The sequence below is a fragment of the Ascidiella aspersa genome, chromosome 7, assembly GCF_963924565.1.
Source record: "Ascidiella aspersa chromosome 7, kaAscAspe10.2, whole genome shotgun sequence".
Classification (NCBI taxonomy): Eukaryota; Metazoa; Chordata; class Ascidiacea; order Phlebobranchia; family Ascidiidae; genus Ascidiella; species Ascidiella aspersa.
Genome location: NC_139453.1, coordinates 28,085,646 through 28,107,246, shown reverse-complemented (window position 1 = coordinate 28,107,246; position 21,601 = coordinate 28,085,646). Strand labels below are relative to the sequence as shown.

Genomic DNA, 21,601 nt, shown 5'->3' with positions numbered 1-21,601 from the left:
GCTCTCATAATGACTTGACTTTACTTGTATTTGACTTACTCTAAAATTGACTTGACTGGTGTTTGCCTTGGGCAATTGGTGACTTTAACTGATCTTGACTTGTTGTTTTTTTTTGCAAAAGACTTGACTTTTTACGTTATTATAGAATGGATTTACAACTTTTAAGTTTTTCAATTTTAATAGTTTAACGTTTTAGATTTTCATCCGTAATTTGACTTAAGGTTGACCTGCTCTTAGAATGACTGTACTGGAAGTTTTAAATCATTTAAAAATGACTTGTTTACAACACTGCACGTTGCTACTTTTGCCGTCCACCGAAAGGGCTATACCTTATTTCTAAGGATGTAGAATTCTATACGATTTTCCAACATTCGAAGTAAACGCCGTGTCATAACGCTGAACATACACTTATTACGTTACTATTGGTTGCCTTTAACTTTTCAATAGACAAGATTGGGATGCATTTTCGACAGTACCGGTTATAATACTATGTGTTACTTTAGCGACTCTGAACCTCTGCTGTGCGGTAAATTGGCCTGCCAAACGATTTTCCTGCTGTATTCTATTAATCGCCTTCTTCTTGTTTCTGTCGATACCATTTGTACTTCCTCTCTTCGTGAGAAACGGTCCTGTTTCTCGCCTAGACCAGCAGCCTTCTTTGGTCTCTTTGCTTCCCTGCTACCCTGCGACCTTCTGTGGTGGAATAAACCAAACAAGTTACCGTAACAGTATAATTCAGGGGTTTCTTAAACTGGGGTTAAGAAGTAATCAATTTAATTAAAAATAAAACCGTCCCGGGGTTATTTGCTTGTTATTTTACTATATATACTAACATTGTTGCAATATTAGCCGTGTATTTTTAAATAAAATGTTACAGACTTTAATAAGAATTTGAATATCAGCTTTTTGGAACAACCAGCAAAATAAAAAGTCCGGACTTTCCCATTGTCAATGAAGTATTAGCAGTTTAGGACAACTTGTTTTTGTAATTAGAATGTAGAACCAAAGAGATTTCTCTTAGGTAGAACAGACAGTATATCTGCAAGTGAGGGTTATATGAAACAGCGTAAATTTCCAGAGACAATGAAAGGTAAAAAGTAAAAACTGCTTTCGGAAGAACCTTTTGTGCCGCGCGGCACACGTGACCTTATTGTGTCATAATTACTCAAGCGTAGCAAGCGAAAGCTATTGTTGACGTTTTTTTTAGTTCATTTGCTGATGTTTGAAAGTTTTTGCAAACTTTTTTTTTGCGTTTTACGTCTCGTTGTTTTGGTAGTTTTCCACCTTTACACGTTATAGATATAGCGAAGTAAAATTTGAACACCATAGACTGCAGAGTGGTGAAATTTAACCAGAGTACTGTGACTCAAAAACACAAACAATAAGATTTTATTTTTTTTAGTTTTGCTAAAATGATTTGCACCCGTATTTAAATTTCAATAACTGTAGTAAAATAGATAATAATCTTTTCTTTTTAACAGCGATTATTTTTTCCTAAAATTTATTCCATTTCAGCAATAATACTAAGAATGCAATGTTTAGGAATAAGCTTTTATTATTATTCTTTTTAAAAACTGGAGGGTGCATACCGAAGATTTTTTAGAGTGGGTTCCACACCAACGATTTTATAAAAGCAATTAGTATTAATATTTTTAACAGATAAACGCCCCCAAAATTAAGATGCACTCTTGATTTTTCAAAGTGTATCAATACTGGGCTGCAATTTTTAGGCTGATGCACACAGCATGCGCTTAACCTTTTTTTAGATCATGCTCCCATGAGTTCTTGTTAAAATCTTTCATACATCCCAGATGGCTATTGCTATATATGTACCACGGTATTTTATAGTGTATTTGTTAGTTATCAATTATATTTATAAAACTGGCTTGTTAAAAAGCTAAACTTTCATATACGTACATTTGTTTCCACTTGTTGTGGTTTAAATTTGGCCATTTTTAGTTCTGGATTTCAACTTTTACAACTCTTTGGTAAAATACCATTTTTTTGAATATCTTCAGACCACTTATCTTATTTTGTTGAACTGTTGGTATGTCATTTGTATGTAAATTCTACCCATTTAATATCATAATTAATTTAAGTATATATATAAACAAGGTTAATCAAACGATTTTTGTTTTGAAGTTTACCCTGTATTTTATTTCGCCATTCCAGTATGTAACCTAAATCATTTATCATATCATTGTGTTCGCTTGGTGTTTTCATACTTAAAAAAAAAGATTTGTAAAAATTCACCCTGTCCCCGGACATAAAATCAAAATGGATGAGACGAACGTGGAACAGCAAAACGCCGAGCAGATGTCACTGCCTCTAAAAACCGAAGAAAATCAAGCGGAAAATCACAGTCCAAATGACCCGTCAAGCGAAAGTTCAAATCTCGGTGGCACTGAGAATTCCGAAGACACTACGACTGCACCTGAGACTACCGAAGTTTCGACACCCTCCGAGTTCGACAGCATCTCAGAATCCGGGGTTGACTCTTCCAAAGCCAGCGGGATTGCTCTTCCTTCTATCTTCACTTCCTCCCTCAACAGTCTCAAATCCTTCACCAGGAAATCGATTTCCAAAGAATCCCCAGCCACTCCTACAGGTGATTATGTTCATTAGAGATGATAAGACTCTTTTGGGACCAATATCCAAATTATTTGCCAATCTTTGTTAATCGACGTATTTGTCTAATTCAAAAAAAGGTAATTTATATTCATTAGAGGCGACAAGACTAAATTTGGGACCAATATCCAAATGATTTTGACAATCTTTGTTAATGGTGTTTGTCTAATTCTCCATGGACTCCTTGGGGTTACATGAACTAGGTTTAGGGGTTCCATGGACGCTCATTGGAATCTTGGCAGATAATTTAAGTTAAAATGTTTTTTTTTTTAAAGAAAGGCATAAATTTATAAAAGAAAATGCTTTACCATCTCCTTGAGTGTATTGTGGCTCCAGTTAAGTTTAATATTTGCACATAAGTTTGACTAGAAACAGGAGTTTTTTTAAGTTTCTTGTAATATGACAGCATCTCTGAACCATGGAAACCAAAAAAAAAAGGGTCTATGTTACAAAATGTTTAACATAAAATAGGGTAAATAGATAGCACTATATAAAGACAATTATCAATTTTATAAAAAATTGTTTTGTGAACCTTTTAACGATTGGTGTAGGTACAGAGACCATTCTAGCGTTTGCGGTTACTTTGTCTCTTACACGTTCCTTTATATATCTGACTCCAAGGAAGCAGGCCGCTAAAACACCCATTCTTAACTTCTTGAACTCTAGACAGAGTCACTTCACTCAGTAGATACTTCTTGTTAAGTATATTCAAATTTCAGTCATACACGCGATAAGCATAAAACCTAAAAATATTAAAATGCATTAAGTCAAACACCTTTAAATAGGATCGACTGTGAAATGTTGAGCCCCTCGATTTAGGTGTTGGTCACACATTAGTGAACACTGGCCACATGTATTATGACGTCATACTGGTGACCGCAGTGGGGTAATATGAGGCAATATTACTTGATAAGGCTACAATTTCAGATACTGTAAGCCTGGTTAATTATATAACTCTTTTTTATATATTAACTTTGATTATGCTGAATACAGCCAAACAATTATCAATCAGCCACCCATGAAAATGACAGCAATTGACTAATTTGGAAGTTCTTATTAAAGAAAAGTTGTTTTTATGAAAATTATATGTTTTCTTTGGCGTAAATGTATTGACTCCGATATATATGTAGGAGTGTGTTTTCTGACTCTTTAAGTTTTTTATTGCTCACCATTATAGAATGTGTAATTTTTTTTTAAAATCAATTGAAACCAAAGTTTACTTAATTTAAAAAAAAAAACTTGTTTCCTTACCTTCAGTCAATTGTATTAGTATGGCTAGTTTCTTGTGAATAAAATAACATTACTATTTCTATAATAATACTGTTTTGGTTCCAAGTGCTTTCCTATAGGATTTAAAACAAAATCATTACTTATTATAATCTGGCATTGGTTTAATTTTTCTTAGCTGAATGTTTTTATTAAAATTATTCCATAATTTTTTTTAATTCATAATTTTTCAATAAACTAAAACATCTTAAATTTTAACATGTTTGTTTCCAGTGATTATCAAGTGCATAATTATATATATTATAATTAATAAATCAAGTCATCTAATAATACAGAAACTCTAAATATGTTGAATGAGCAAAATAGTAGTAAAGCACTTTACTGATCTAAACACAAATGCTCAGTGCAAAGTACTAGCGGTATCGATAAATTTAACAGCAAACCAATTCAGCACTTTTTAGATTGATTTGGAAGAAGTGTAGAAGTTAGGCTTAAAGAAACTTTTAAGTCAATCGCCAACCAAATTGTTTGTTTTCTCTTGGGAGTTTAACCTGGCAAGTCATTACTGGTGTATGGTGTCTTCATTTGGAGAAATCTATTACAACAGGCAACCCTAAGGCACGCTTTCTATGCAAAAGTGCACCCATGGAATGGTGATGTCATCTCTGTAAACTGCAGGACGCTCAGTGCTTTCAAAAGGCGGCCTAAATTATTGATAACCCTGAGCATATTGATCGTAGAGAGAGAAAAAAGTGGCGTGCTTGTATTGATCAGTCTGGCTGGTTCCTCTACTGCTTCTGTAGTTTAACACTTGCTTACTTTTGGTAGCTCAGGTGTGGCGACCTTCGTTGTTGCAATGGCTTAAACTTTTGATTTTATCTGCCAGGTTTTTTTAGTGTATTTGCTGTTGTTATTCTAAGTTGAAACATACATGTTGTTGTGATATCTCTATATTTATTCTCTACTTTTTTTGTCCGTCATCGTGAAAAAAAACAAAACAATGCCGATCATCAGAAAAAGCCCCACCAGTCATTACAAGCATCACCCCTACCTAATCAACGGGGGCTACAACGAGGTTCACCCACAAAGGCTCCGGGACTACCGCATTTCCAGGTCAATGCACAATATTTCGAGAAGCGGTAGCTATTACACCGAGAAGATACCTCGGTCTATGAGTGCCATCGATGAAAACAGTGAAGGTTGGAAGTTGCCGTTTTGCGGAGTGCTTTCATCGGAACAAGTAGACAGCAATTCTTCCTACAGCGTAAACAGCTGCGATACGCTTGAAAGCCATAGCAGACCGAGTCTATTTATGGTTAGGAATGGACGCAGGATTCCGCGTTCTTGCAGCTACCAGCCGAGTCGTTTACCCGCAAGCAGCCCGATTAGTTCGCCAATTCCAGTTCCGCGCAAAGGTCTGAAGAAGCGCAAGACCAGTTCACGCAGCAGCGGCGGCTATTTCTTCGACAAGTACATGAAGCGGTTCCGTGCCAAGTGTTCGCGTTCACGAAAGGAAAGCGTCGCCGACAGTGAAGCCAGCGATGAAATGGAAGATGACAAACTTAAGCCGATGACAGTCACAATCACGAGTAATCGCCAAGATATGGTTTGCGACGAAAGTGTACACCGCGTTTTTCACGACTCTATCCACCAAAACGGCGACGACTGTTTTTACCCGTACTCACAGGATGATTTTTACCCGCAGCGTTACACAGCTCCGTCTAAATGGGACGGTCAGACCACAGCGGTACCAAGATCTTCAACAAAAGACAGTGGATGTGGAACTGTAACAAGTTGCAACTCCGAAGCAAGCGATTTTCCTTTGAGAAGCGATTACTTTACGCTGACGTCGAGCGTTTTTCCGTCTGATCCACCAAGATTTTGGGGTGACACGTCGTTTAACGACCTCGATGACCTCTATGCTCACCCGGTTTCGCCGGTTCCAAGTTTGACCGACGCAGCGGATGCTTCGTGTCGTTACAGCGACAGTAACAGTGAAACTTTGAAAGCTATGGAAACCTTGTATTTGTGTAACTTCAAAGTGTCGGTCGATGGCGATTGGTTGTGTCTGAAGGAAATCTGTGACGATGCAATCGCCTCCAATGCTTTGATTGCCAGCACAGTGGAAGGTGGAGTGTTTTTTTTGTGTTGTGTCTTAGAATTGTTGGCAAATTTCTTCCTGTATTATAATTTAGATATTTCCAAAAAAAAAATGAAAGTTTATATAGTATTGTAAAAAAGTTAAAATCATAAAGTTTTATTTTAGACATTTCCAAAAAATTATTATTTCGTGATCTGTCTATTGAATTGGTGCATAGCATGAAAATACAGAAAAAGATCTATATTCATATTGACCATTCTTGAGTTTTAGGTCTTTCCCAGGATTTCCTCAGTGTGTTTTGTGGTTGTGTCTTAAAATTGTTGGCGAATTTCTGATGAAGTCACTATATAATAAAAAAGAAGTAAATATCATAAAAATTTAATTTAGATATATATTTTTTAAAGGTCTTTTGAATCGGTGCAAAGCACAAAAAAAGAGAATAAATAAAAAATTCTTGAGTTTTAGGTCTTTCCCGGAATTTCTTTAGAAGTGTTTTTTGTGGTTGTGTCTTAAAATTGTTGGCAAATTTGCTATATTATAAAATTAAAAACTATGCAGTTTTAATATGGATATTTCCAAAAAAAAATTTGCTCTTTTGAATTGGTGCAAAGCACAGAATAAATCAATAAACCAAAAATGATCTATATTCATTTTGTCCATTCTGTAATACGTAGTAGGAAAATTTTCCAGATTTTAACTTAAGATATTCAGGTATTTCTTTGGAATTCCCCCAGGAGTGTTCATTATGTCTTTACATATAATTTGTTTTTTAATCTTTCAGATGAGATGAGTAAGAATGGAATCGGTGAAGATGTACGCGAAGCAACTGCAAATCAAATGAAGGTTGAAAGGAGGAATTTGCTCGGTAATGACTTAATTTCATTAAAAACATGGTTGTGGTGCATTGTGCTAGATTTATTATGTTTATAAGTGTGAAACCACAGGATAGAATGCATTCCTGTCATAGTTTATTAGGATGTTTAGTATGTCGAACAAATAATTAGAGAACTGATATTATGTTAAAATAATTTATTTGCCAGAAAAGTATTTCCTATTTTAAACTAAAAATATTAATAAGGTTTGTTTGTATTTTTATGATCTCCATACCTAAAATTCACATAGAAATCTTTTGTAAAAATTATTTTATTAACTTTGTTACAGGTATGATTAAATTAAGCATTAAAGGTCTGATCGGATCATCCCTATCAGCTGGCCATACATTGGACAGCGACCACGAATCGCTGCAACAGTTCTTCGTTGTCATGGAGTACATATTAAGACAAGGCTTAAAAAGTGAGCGCTTTTTGAAAATATAATAAATGAAGAAATTTATGTATATATATACAAAAGTTTTCAAACCACTTTCTATTTTGAGTTGTCTGTACTCCATAGTAATACCATTTATTATAACATTACTGGACTCTTTAGTTTTAACTTCTGCCAGAATAACGTCATGTGTGATTTTTAGTTTATTAAATATAGCTTTCATGTTAAATAGCTTAATTCATTAATTTGCAAAAAAACATTTTTTAACTTAAATTAACTAGGCAATTATAAAATACATAGGCCTTGTTCAACCTGCCTAAATTTTTTTATTTTTTTTATGTAATTTTGTCACTTCAAAACTAGTAACGCTGTGCTCTATGACGTATGCAAAAAGTCAAATTAGTACACTGGAAGCTTTGATATGTGTACACAACAACTTGAATATGTCAAGTTAGTTCAAACAATAGAAAAAGAGACGATGCAATGGTGATTTTTTTTTGTTTATGAAGGTGCACTTAAACAATTTGCACATTGGTGTAAAAATGTGGCACACAATTAAAAGGACAAAGTGTAGGGTAAATTTATGTCTTTAAAACACTTGGGGGGTAGGGGGCATAACACTGTGGTTTTGAGTGTTAGGGGCAGGTTACACATGTTAAACATTAAATGCACTGGTAAAAAGGTGATTGGTTAAAATTTTACCTGTAAAAATATATATATTTTTTTTAAAAGCTAATACATTTAAAGAATTATATTATATTTATAAAAGTTAAAATAAAGAGTTTCCAATTTTTGGTCAAAATTGTTTCATTTGTGTAACTCAACTAATGCCATATTTCAGCAGCAATGATTTAGTGAGCTCTGATGTCACTTAGTTATTTGTTTTTATCATTTAGATCCAAAAAACTTTTTCATTCAAAACAAGTACTTTTGGCCGGCGTTGGAATCAATTGAAAGATTTTGCCCGGATGCTAAAGAAATCACAAACAGCGTTCGCAGTCTGCCAGGAATCCGGTAACAACAGTTTCATAGTTATAGACAAATATACCTACACATCAAATATTTAAATTAGGCTTTTTCAGTTAAGTGAACCTTTCTAGTCAAAAAAGTGTTAATCGTGGATTCGTGGGTGAAAGTGTCTACATATTTTCCAATTTTCTATTTTTTTTTTTTAAATATCTTTTCTAAGTTAAGAATATTGTATACTCAAGGTTTATAATTTGCCAAATATTATCATTTAGTTTATATGGAAAGAGTAGCAAATTTGTATTCACGATGTTAACATTCCTTTTAAAATAATATTAAAATGCTAATTACCTAAAAATGCAGTGGTAGAAATTTTCCCTAAAAAAAGACAAATTTATCTATGCTACAATTACCCTTAATTGTAGGGTTCTTTTGTAAAATTTTTACCTTTGCTATCAGTAATCCAGGTCAAAAGACCAACAGATTATTACACCGTGCCACTGATAGTAGAATTCACTGATAAAGCAATCCATTTGTACAATTATAAGATTGGGTTGTGACAGAGCATGGTAATGTAGTGGTAGAAAGTGGTGGTCACTCTATTTTCCTAAAAAGGAAGAATTTTTTAAAGGTACATTTGTCCTTGTTTAATTGTAGGCTTCTTTGGTTAATTTTTTTTTTTAATTTTTTACCAACAGATTATTATCACACTACGCCCCTGATAGGAAAATTCACTGATAAAATGCAATTTCATGTTTGTACAATTATGCGCTCTTTTTATTAAGGACGCACCTTGGTCGTGGCAGAGCCTGGTTAAGGCTTGCTGTGATGCAGAAAAAACTCTCTGATTACTTCAAGTCTCTTGTTGAACACAAGGCAAATCTGAGGTGCGTATGTATGTCGGTAGTAAGGCAACTATTGAAAGAAGCACCACTCCACAATAAACATTGTTAAGCATACAATTATATATATAATATATAAAGGATAAACAACTTGTTGCTTGCAAGTTGCATGTAGCTGTTGAACACATTTTTGAGGCTTTTTTAGCTAAAGATTACTATCCAGATTATACAACCTTATTCACAAAATATATATGGTATTTTTATTGCCCCGTAATAAACTGGTTTACCCATTCTTGATATACCATTGCAGGGCATAGTTTCATAATACCCAAACCAAAATAATGTTCTAGTCTAGTGTTGAAATTTATTAAAGAGCACCGTTTGATATTACTTACATAGTTGTTAGCATACCCTTATTTTTGTTTTTATATTGATTTCCACAGTATTTCGTCTATAAAACCAAAGTAACTAACACGTACACTAACTTCCAAAACAAAAATACGTTCACTGTGTACATCGAGTGGTACAAGCACTTAAAAGACTTGAAATTAATGTCTACTTAAAGACTTAAATCTATTCAGGTCAATTGCCCAAATGACCTAAGTCAAGTCATTTTGAAATGGCTTGAATAAAATCAAGTCACTTGTCCAAAATTACTCAAGTCAAATCAGCTGATTTGTCCAAATGATTTAAGTTAATTCTTTTTATTTAAATGAAATGAGTTAAGTCATTTGTCCAAATCAACTAAATCAATTTTAAGTGATTTGTCATATTTACTCAAGACATAAACTAACTCATTTTGATAATTACTCAAGGAAAAAAGTTGTTTTCCTCAAACTAGTTAAGTCGTTGGTCATAAACACTGGTCATTGTCGTTGCAGCGAATGGTACGATGACGGTGCATTATTGATGAATGATGAAGCTACTGTACTTGCTGGTCACTTGGTCGGACTTAACTGCATCGACGCTAATCTCTGCATGAAAGGAGATGACCTTGACAATCAGGTTTTTACACTTTGATGAATATGATGTTGCTGTCAGGCATTGTTTTAATTGCAAAATTGTTCTTCCGGCAAAATTTTATTGAAGTGCCAACGTTTCGACCACCTATTGGGGCAATCTTCTTTAGGACAATATAGTTGAAACTATAGGCGAAAAAATGTATATCTACACTAGACAAACAATAAAGGTAAAACAACAATACACCACGTTCTAAATCTAAATATTGCCGAATAGATAATAATCGAAACGTTGGCACTCTAATAAAAGTTTGCGGATGAACAATTTTACACTTTCATGTAGTAATTAGCGATGTCGGTACTTTACATTTTATTTTCAAACCAAAACTGGTATTTTAGACGAAGAATATCGCGTTTAGATCCAACTAAACGTCATTAACTATGTTCAAATAAGCAAATGAATGAAATTTAAAGCTTAAAAACTCTATTTTATAGGTTATTAGGAAAAATATTACTTAAGCTTTTTGTAATAAGTTTTTTTACATGCAGCTGTGAACCTATTATATTTTTTGATTTGCCTTTCAAAGAAGAAATGTGTGCGTTGAATAACAATTCATGGCTGAAACTTATATATTTATTTGCATCTATATGTGAACTGTGTAAATAAAGATGTACCTATTTATTGCAAATGTTTTGTAAAAGCTGTGTTACATTTTGCTTAAATTACAATTTACAAATCTAGTAACTTATAGCTGCTTCGTCGTCGTTTTAAAAGTTGCCATTTGTTGCTGTTATCTGGCAATATTAAAAGAATATCAGTCTTAAGTTAACTGAGCTCGTTCTGAGCACACAAACAGTAGAAACAAACTTACTTTAAACATTTCGGGGTTTAAATCAAAATGGATAAGAAGTAATCTTCCAAGTCATTTACAACTGGTCCAAAGTTTAACATTATTTATTTGAAACTAGATGACTGGATGGCACTATATCTAATTTAAACATAGCCATTTTAACTATCCTAAAAAAGAAATCTTTAAGCAAAACTTCTAATTCTTAATTTTTTTTCTGCTTTTAAAATTCCAGGCCAGCCTTTTAATCTTTATTTTGCCCAAATATGTTCAATTTGTGCCTATTTTTATATATTTTTGCGATTTATTAGTTATTGCGATTTATTTATTTTCATTTATTTACATTTCAGGTAACTGTAATCGACTACAGCATGTACATGAAGGACGCAAACCGTACTTTTTCAACCGCTGGAGATTCACTTCAGGACGACGAAAACGAAAGCGCGATGAAGAAACTTCTCGACCAGAAAAACTACCTGGAAGAACGAAACAGGTTCAATAAACTGTTAAAATTAAATTTTTACCTGCTTAAATACAATAAAAGGGTTGGTACAAAGTCTTTTACTTTTTTAAAAACCTGAATGTCTTTAAATTAAATTGCGTATTGAAAAAGCTTTTTTAGTATTTGTTTATTGTGTTGGATGTTATTCGAATTACGTAAAGCGATCCATATTTAGGTCTTTGAAAAACTTTTTATTTTCTTTGAAAATTATTTTAATGTCTTTCCTTAATTTTAATGTTTATTTGATGTCCAGTTAGTTATATGTTTAGAAATGCCGCTGGAAAACAATATTTTAGTTGGCAATGGAATTCATAGTTTTAGAGCATAATGGCTGGAGGTTGTAGTAAGAACAGAAGCATAGACTATGTTGAAAATGAATAAAGAGTTGTTGGAAACGTTCAAAATAATACCTACTTTTCTATGGAATTCGATATTCTTAGGGCATTTATGGTGTTTCGTTTTTGTTTTTCAACAATACGTCGTTTCTTATTTAGGTCTTTTACAAGTTTTGAATGTCTTCGAATTATTTTCACAAAAGTGTTTGTCAAACCTGGATAACTCGTGATCCGATAATCTTGTACAAGTTTTCTCCTTATAGGCACTTTTTATTGCATTGTCTTTGAAAAATTCAATGTTTTCCCTTAATATTAAATTTTATTTTATGTCCAGTTAAGTTATATGTTTAGAAAATGCCGTTGTGAAACGTTTTTTTAGCTATTTTTCTAGTTGAAAATGGCGTTCATAGTTTTCTAGAATAATGGCTGGAGGTTGTAGTAGGACGTAGTAAGAATATCAAAGCCCATACATAAGTATAGGCTATATTGAAATTAATAAAGAGTGATTAAAAACGGGAACAAAATGATACCCACTTCTGTATGGGCTTTGATATTCTTACTACGTGTTACAACAACCTCCAACCATTATGCTATAAAAAAAAATAATAATAAAAAAAAATAAAATAAAATAAATGCTATTGTCGACTAAAAATAGCTAGAAAAAATTGTTTCATAAAACGGTTTGCGGAACCTGGATATTACGTGTTCTGTTGTTAATGTCATGCGAATTTGCTTCAAGGCATTTAGAGACGTCTTCTGCGGAACTCCAGAAGCGAGTTGAGTTTTTGGAAGATGAGAATCACACGATTAAGATGGAGCTGAGCGCTGTTAAGATTCAACTCGAAGAAACCAAAATGGACAAGCAGCGAATGATCAATGAGAAACAAGACATGGCTGCTTTTCACCAGAAAACCATAGAAGTTGGTACTTTGGAATTAGTCTTGTTTCTGTTTTTTGTTTGTTTTTTTTGTGCGCGCTTTTATGTTTTACGTAGACTAGGGTTTTCAATTTTTTTTGACACATTTTTTTGTCAAGATAATTTTTGTGAGATTTTTCACTGTAATGTTTGCAATTTCTGTAAGTGCTAGTGAATACACTTGATTTTGTTTTAATGGATTTAATAATTCATTTTGGACACTGGACAGCAAGCAGGAAACTTATTTGCGTCAAAACGTTACTAATGAAACGGAAAAACCATTGCTTGCTTTGACTTTCTCATACAGGACTGGTCCGAAACTATTAATAATACACTTTATTATTCACGCTTGTCACAGAGTAAAAAAAAACATGTCTTCCAAAAGTCTTTGAATTTATCTTATGTGCAACTTAAGTTATGTTTTGTAAAACATTTTGTTTAAACTATTGTTATTGGTCGACCTTGACAATTACACTGTTTTGTTTTTTGACTAACATTTAAAACATTCAAAATGATACCTAATTCTGCACGGGCCTTGATATTCTTATTACGTCCTACTACAACAGAGGTCGGCAACCTTTCGTATGCAGTGTGCCAGTTTATGAATAATTTCAAAATATTAACAACTTACTGCCTTATCACTTTCAAAATTTGGTATTGCGCATGCGCACACGTCGGACGGTAGTTTTACCTTTTACCTAGTCTTACATGAATTCTGAGTCCGAATCCGCAGCTCTCCTGTGATCTGCTAATTTACAAATGATCTGACATCTACGTATCTCGGGTGACGCCAATAAATTTCATTTCATAAGTTAAATTCTATAAAAATAACCTAACCCTGCTGAAACAAAACGAACTGTAACGAGCACAATACTTATTTTGGTTTTGAAATATACTTACCTGGAAGTGTTAACTATCAGTTTCGCTAGTTTGTTTTCTCAGTCTCGCAAAAAATCACGTGCTTACTTTAAATGTAGAATTAACGCAGTAAACATCACGCCAATTTTAAGGCATTGGGACGTAATGCGAACGGTTGTTCGTAACCAACAAGTTTAACGGCCACAAAAATAATGTTAAATTCAACAGTTAAGACACTAATTTGTGACACGGACTGTGTGCAACCATTTCGTTAGCGCTAGGGTTAGTGTTTATATATATAAAGTTAATGACGTGATAGTGCAATGGTTGCACTTTACGTGCGCGTTAAATCAATTGGCGTGCCAGCAAAAATCATCTCGCGTGCCACAAATGGCACGCGTGTCAGGGGTTGCCGACCCCTGTACTAAAACCTCCAACCATTATGCCCCAAATTTCACTAAATGTGGTCCAACCTTGTATGTCAACACTTTTCTTTCAAAGGATCGCGAAAAGGACTTGGACACTGAGCGTCTCACTCTACGCACTTCTAGAGCCGAGCTGGACGAAATGTACACACAGATACAGAAGCAACTGCGTAACGAAACCAACATGAGAATGGTATGTAAAGTAAGATAAACACTACCCCTTATTAAAAAGCATCGCTGAGCTGACAAGAATTCGACAATTTGAAAGTTGGAAGACAATTTTCTTAAACTTAGCAAGCAATTTTTAAGTTGGCAGGCTATTTGAAATTTCGCAAGCAACTAAAATTGCCTGGTCATTTAAACGAAATTACGTTTTAAGCCCAATTTTACCTCCCCTTTTATATATTGCACTACGCTTCCAAATATTCAACAGTAATATATTTACATTTTATGAACAGGTTTAAAATCTCACCCTACATGTATGACAACTCAGACGGCAGAAGAGTAGTCACGTTTTCCCAAGGGCGTGTGATCCTGCAGTGAGATTCGAACTCAAGGCCTCCGGTCATACCGGGACCGTCGCTTTACCAACTGAGCTCATATAGGCCTGTACACACAGAGTGTAAGCATTAGCGTATGATTGTTTTTCGACTTGCTCCCCTCTGAGCCCACGTATAGCTCAGTTGGTAGAGCTACGGTCCCGGTGTGACCGGAGGTCCTGCGTTCGAACCTCACTGCAGGCTAGTTTGTTTTTCTAGCCTGCCTTGCTTGTATCATTGATCGACAGATTCGGTGAATCTGCGATGGCTTTTCGATGTACTAATCATACGTAAAACGGAATCGGGTCAAAAAGCAGCTTCCTAATGTGTGTGTCTTTCATTGTAAGTATTCGAGGTTAAAGATCGTTTTTTGTTTCAGGATGTTGAGAAAGAACTGGAGCTTCAGATGTCGTTAAAGAACGAGCTCGAAGTTGCGATGCGTTTGCTCGAGAAGGACATTTACGACAAGCAAGACGGGCTCATTACATTAAGGGAACAACTCGATAACGTAAAGGCAATCAACATGGACATCTACAAGAAGCTGCAGGTAACACAACTGCTTTATACATTTCGAAAATCCAGTCAGAGTTGCGAAACGATTTTTTCACATTACAAGGAATATATGTTTTTCTGGCAAAATACAATAAATTCAAAAGCCAGGGTAATTTTTTATTACGCTTGTGAATCTGGAGCTGGTGCCATTTTTTTAATTTGTTGAGCTGCAGCTATAAAATATTCATTTGCCCTACCTAAAAATAAATTAAATTGCTTCTTCAATGAAATTTTAATCTTAAAGTTGTGTGCACTTTTTAGGTAGAGTTTAAACTAAAAAAAAAATTGAGATTGTTATTGCATTTTAAAATAAATTTTAGCATTTCAAAAAAACTATGTTAACTTCCATAGAGAAAAGAGTTATATTTTGTATTCTTAAGGCGATATAACCAACAGGTGAAGTTTTCAAGTTAACCAAAGTCAAACTGTATGACATAAGACTGTGTTAAAAAGGAATGACATTTTTTAGGCCAAAACTGAAATCGAAGAGCAGAAAAACAAGACTATTGGGAAATTCGAAGAAGACACCAAAGAACTGGCTCAACAGATTACAAGAATGCAGGAACAGTAAGTAGATTAGGCAAATTAACTAACCATTTTAAATTATCAGTTTCCATTTTTTAATTATTTGTTTAGTTTTGTATGCTACGGCAGACTTTTTGTTGTTTGAATATGAAGCAAAATGAAAAAGTTTTTAATTTTTACAAACTGCCGATATTATTACGGCAAATCGTCAATTTAGAAACTAAGTCCTTATGAAAAAACTACTAACTCTCATTAAACTATCATTGACATATTGAATATACAAACACTAAGCTATTGGTTGTTTATTTATGTCTAATTAATTGGTTCCAAGTTTAATTAATTATTTTTGTAATCTTATAATGTCCACCATTAATTTGCAGTGTTCATAAACAATTAATTAACAATATACATATGGAATCATATTTAACTCGAATTTAATTCTATCATCTCGTATACTACTAATTCCTGTTATAACATAATTATAATCCGCATGATTTTCTATTTCTCCTATTCCCTTTCTAATTTTGTTTTGCTCCTATTTTGTTTAATTTATTTCCCTTCTTTTAACCCCCCCCCCCTCTCAAAAAAAAACTTTTTATCTGTTAAAATAAAAACACACAAACAGAAACAGATTTCAGGAAGCCAAGGTTGAGCAAAGCAGGATGGACCTTGTTTGGATCTAGCGCGTTTTACTTAAATGGCGATAGACTAGACAGTTTAAAGAATAACCTAAGACAAAAAAACATGTATTCATTTATTAGCTTAGTATGTGTATCCACAACAGGATCTTGCCATCCAACAGAACACATAATGCCGACGATAAAAGTTCTAAAATTTATTAATAAAAGCTTGAGAAGCGCACCGCTCCGAACAAAAATCAGTCAGCAAAGGTCTAAAACTTTTAATACAAATATGCATTTCGCCATATAAATGGCATCATCAGTTTGTCTGTACAAATAAATAGTAAAAAACTAAAAATTAAAATTAAAATAGTAAAAAATTAAAATATTAAAATGTAAACATTATTTTTACATTTTAATATTTTAATTTTTTACTATTTATTTGTACGGACAAACTGATGATGCCATTTATATGGCGAAATGCAGATTTGTATTAAAAGTTTTAGACCTTTGCTGAGTGATTTTTGTTCGGAGCGGTTCGCTTCTCAAGCTATTTTATTATTCATTTATTTTGAGGAAGTTTATTTTAGTCTTAACTTCAGAAAATCATACGATGAGGCTTTTGAATAAGAAAGGTTTTTGTGTTATTTTTTTAATTTAGATTCAACGCCAGCCTTCGCTTTGTAAGTGAATGTTTTAATCGGTTACATTTTTTTCGTGTTGTCAATTTTACCCACATTCGCTTACCATAACCACCAAGATAGCTTAAAAAAACGCAAAAAAAATAATTTTGTCCACAAAAAATCCGATGAATATACTGTTGCTGCCAGTAATTATCAATTGTAAAGTTGTTCTTCCCAGAAATATTGTATTAAATGTACCGACGTTTCGATAACCTATTCAGTAAAGCTTTATCAGGGCAACATTGCCTGAAGAACAATTTCACAATTAAAAAAATCCGTGTTTTGCAGTTACGGCGATATATAGCTGTCTAAATATTGACTTTTTTAAGTTAAGTTGCTTAAGAACTGCCGCGTTGTATTGTTTTATTGCCTGGTGACACTGTGCAATCGTTGTTTGGTCGTGGTCGCTCTTTATTCTTCCCTTATAGCTGGTGCTACACTGCTCTCTACCACTTTGTATCTTCTGCTAACAACCTTAACCCTTTATTGTCGTACGTGGCCCCGTGTTGTACGGAAACTCTATTTCCAAGGTAAAGCAATAAAATATTCTTTTGCTAAGAAGTTTTGCGGACTTTTGAAACATTGGAGTATATTAATGATTGGAGGTTTTAGTAAGTAGGTAGCTTTTTTAGAGTATGTCTTTATTGGAAGAGTTGGAGTATGTTATAGAAATTTAAAAATAAGTTAAAAAAAGAGTTAAACTTTTGAAAACGTCGTGTTTTGCTTCTCGATATAATAGTACAAATTGAAAGCTGTTAAAACTTTATATGTTTGATGTAAATAGCTGAACTTCGTGTTTCGGTGTAAAGTTGTTAAGCATTTATTTGGTATAATAAATTGAAATAGCAGTAAGAAATGCAGGCTCCTGTAAAAAATATTGGAAGATTTAATCTGATGTGTGTTGATCAACCCAAGTTGATTAACGAAATATTTCATGTTAAATTTTGTATTTTGATAGGTACTTAAATTGGATGTAATTCACTTTTTTTGAGCAGTGCTAATGAGAAAAAGATGGAATGAAAGTCGATTGTTGATGGAAATATTTAAAAGATCTGTGATCTTTATCACCACTACTTAGTACAACAGTTAGACCTAATGCATTTTCATGTTCAAAAGCAGTCCAAAAGTTACCCCTTCTTTCATTTTGATTTATCTTTCAAACCCTTTCTTTCACCGACTCTCCTCTCAATTTCGTTGCTGTCGTTTTTTTTTGTTTTTTTTCTTATCCCCTCCTTTCGCTTCCCAGGTTGGACGAATCAAAACGACAAACGAGTGTTGCCAGGGAACAGGCGGACCGCTACAATCAGCAGCTGGACGACAATGAAAAGAAAAGGTGAAGTACAACCTGTTTTTAAGTCGTTTAAAGAATGAATATCTGTATCTTAAATCTACTGCTCTTTTTGTCGGTTTTAATTGAAAAAAGCAGATTTGTATTTTAAATGAATTGCAACCAGTGCTGTACTTTAGACCAAAAGACAAATCCAAATCCAATAAATCTTTTATGTTTTTAACAGAAAGCTAAATCCAACATTAAGCAATTTATTTTTGAAGTTGAAATAACCGAATTTGTTTAAGGTAAAATCAAAATCAATCTTCAGCTCGTTAATTTAAAACTAAACGAAAAGTCTCACTCACTATGAACCGCTTTCTATTTTGGTGATAACTATAACCAAATCCCGCATAAAAAACAAGAGTGAGCTCAAACTTCAACCAAAACTTATAATTTTTAAACCAAAATATAAACCCAACTTCAGCCAATTCTTCTACTTTTTTATCAAAAATATAATTCCAACTCGAACAAACCATCCTACATTTTAAACCAAAGTACATTTCCAACTGCAATCAGTTCTTCGTTGGTAAGAAATTAGTGCAATTGTAAAGTTCCCCTATTAAAAAAACCTTGTTCTTCAAAGCATTCCTTCATCTATTCTTCCAACTCCAACCAATTCTGCTATATTTTATAACAAAATGTAAACCCAACTCTAGCAAAGTTTCCTATATTATAAACTAAAGTAATTTCAATAAAAATATTAAAGCCATTATATTCGATAAAATCGACTCTAAACTAAAGTACAATTCCAACTGCAACCTTAGTGCAATTGTCAAACACCGCGTCAACAAAATCTTCTTCTTCTTCAGAGGAGTCCTCCTTACCAATCTCCAGATAGAGCGAGAGTGGAGGCAAGCTCTGGAGTCTCAAGTTGAGAAGATGAAGCAGGACATCACACTCCTGGAGGAGAAGGTGGCTCTCATGGACGCCCTCCAGGAGGAGCTGCATCAGGTGAAGGTCAGTCGGGATGATCTTCGTGAGACTTGTCACGAGCAGGAGATGACCATCACTGATCTCGCAAACCACCTCGGAAAGTAGGTCGACTTCATCGTATAACGACTTTTGTTGTAAAAAAGGCGTTTGCACACCGTAACAGTTTAGTCGGTTATTAAAGTTTTTTTTTGCAAATAAGGCAAGGCTAGAAAAACTAGTCTGCGGTAAAGTAAAACAAACGACCGGGGCCATACCGGGGCCATACCGGGGCCGTCGCCAGGATTGCCACTAAGTTTTTGAATCTTTTAAAGACTTTGAATTGATTTTGTTTGTTGAAAATCGAATTGAAAAAACCCTTAGTCTTTCAATTTGTGTTGTGTGCAGCTGTTACTGCGGTTAAAAATAAAATTTTGAACTATTGTTTTATTCTGTTGACCGTGGTATTTATACTGTTTTATTTTTCAATTCTTTTAAAGAAAATCGTTTCTTTTTTTCATAACAATGTGTGGCAACCCTGTGTGTTTGAAAATTGTTGACAAACAAGCATAGCACCGCGGCCACCGCCGACTGCTGTATCCTGTTCGTGCTGAAGTTCATACTAACCCTGGCTTGCATAATTAATCGACTAATTCGTTTAGTCTGTTAAACGTTTCCGGTGAGGTGACTGCCCGAAATAGTTATCATCCATTTTAAAGCAGTCTACACTTTCCAGACATCGTTTGCTCTTTTTTGTTAAATGATATTATAGATACATCGTTCTAGATACAAGTGTTTCTAACTTTAGTAAAAAGAAGCTGTTCCGAAACTTACTTATTTCCTCAAACTACGTACATTACCCGCTCAACACCACGCAAAGTATAACTACACAAAAAAACGTTTCTAACTTTGTATTGTCGAAGCTTATAAACCCGACTTTCATGCTGTTTTTTTTTCAATATCCACATCTAATGTATGTTGTGATGTTGACCGATGCTCAATTATATTTCTAACCAAGGTCGAAGCAGGATCTTGGAGACCTGAAGGAAGTCCACAAAGTTGTTTCCGGGAGTGTTTGGGAAAGTGACAAGGAGGTCAAATCGTGCGCTCAATGCGAGAAGCCCTTCAACCTATCGCGGAGAAAGGTAAGACTATTTCCAGACGTAAAACGATTACATTTTCTGTTAAAAATGAATAAAGAGATATTTGAAATGCTAAAATCATGCCTACTTCTATTTTATATTACTACGTCTTGCTTCAACCTCCAACCATTCTCTTAAAATTTATTCGAAACGTTTAAAACGCTACCTACTTCTGTCTGGGATTTGATATTCTTACTACAACCTCCAACTGTTATGCTCCGAAGATGACTTTTGCTGTGATCGGTTTTGTTATGCCCACGTGATTTATTTTTTATTAGTAAAAAAGGACGCGGGTTGCAGTCTGAACATAAATATCGAGGAGGTTAAAATAATGAACATAGACCCGCTAGTTTAGAGGGTTTAACCATTATCAGTATACGAGGCATTGCAGTACTCGTGTGCAAATAGTTATTTTGTCCGCAGCAAAAACACCTTTATCTTGTGCGTGTATATAACAGTACTTCTCAACCTTTGGGTCGTGACCCTAAATCATGTCGCCGTTTGCTTCGGCTGGGTCGCGCCATTGTTGTGACTTGACTTAAGCGCACTGTTGTTAAATTAGTTGACTTGACTAAAGTATTTTCGGTAAAATGACTTGAGTTCAATTAGGTATTTTTGGTCTTGACTTGGATTTGAATTGAAATTAAATGTTTTTCATAAACATTTTAATATAACCTTGAGCTTTTTATCATATTTTCTTCACGTAAAACAATTTGCTCTGCTCTGTGTAGATTTTTTTGTGAGTTATTTCTCATAATCGGACAAATTGTATTATCGCTTTGTTTTTTTTATCAGTGATTTGACTTGGAGTTGGGTTGTTCTAAAAGTGACTTGACTGGAATTGTTATTTTTTTTAAACACTTGAGTACGACTTACCTTATTTCACAAATGACTTAACTAGGACTTAAGTGTTTTTAAAATGACCTGTTTACAACATTGGGTGGCCCACTGAATAGTTACATATCTACTAATAATCGAACAAACGTATCGTACTAACTCTACGTATCATCCCTGTACTTTGCAGCACCACTGCAGAAACTGCGGCCAAATCTACTGCAACACTTGTAGCGACAACACGATGCCTCTCGCTTCGTCAGCTAAACCGGTTCGTGTATGCGACACTTGCCACACAACGCTGCTACAACGCTTCACCGCTGGCACCTAGAAGATATTTGACAACTTTAGTGAGAAAACTAACGGCATTTGAGCGATTACGTGGGTTGTTATACCTTGTGTGGGATAATTACCCCCGACTATCCTTAGAACTGAACTTTTTTTCGACCCCTACCGTATGAAACAAACACGTTATATTTGCGAATACGTGGGTTTATTAACCTCAGTGTGGGCTAATTACGCTTGCTCATTCTGTAGAACCGGTGGTTCTCAACCTTTTTGCTGCGTACCATCTGATTTTTAGAAAAAAATACT

At 34.2% G+C, this 21,601-nt stretch overlaps 1 protein-coding gene across 1 annotated transcript; it reads left to right on the top strand.

Moving 5' to 3' along the window:
- Window positions 1–4,747: 4,747 nt before the first annotated feature.
- Window positions 4,748–21,504, top strand: LOC146138789 (RUN and FYVE domain-containing protein 2-like). The gene is made up of 15 exons (XM_083393288.1): window positions 4,748–5,984; window positions 6,738–6,821; window positions 7,118–7,249; window positions 8,119–8,236; window positions 8,974–9,075; window positions 9,912–10,035; window positions 11,188–11,330; window positions 12,414–12,594; window positions 13,950–14,066; window positions 14,792–14,959; window positions 15,434–15,531; window positions 18,039–18,125; window positions 18,932–19,156; window positions 20,050–20,176; window positions 21,198–21,504. Exons 1-15 carry the CDS (start codon window positions 4,856–4,858, stop codon window positions 21,336–21,338), a joined length of 2,976 nt encoding a protein of 991 aa, XP_083249414.1. The 5' UTR covers window positions 4,748–4,855; the 3' UTR covers window positions 21,339–21,504.
- Window positions 21,505–21,601: the final 97 nt, after the last annotated feature.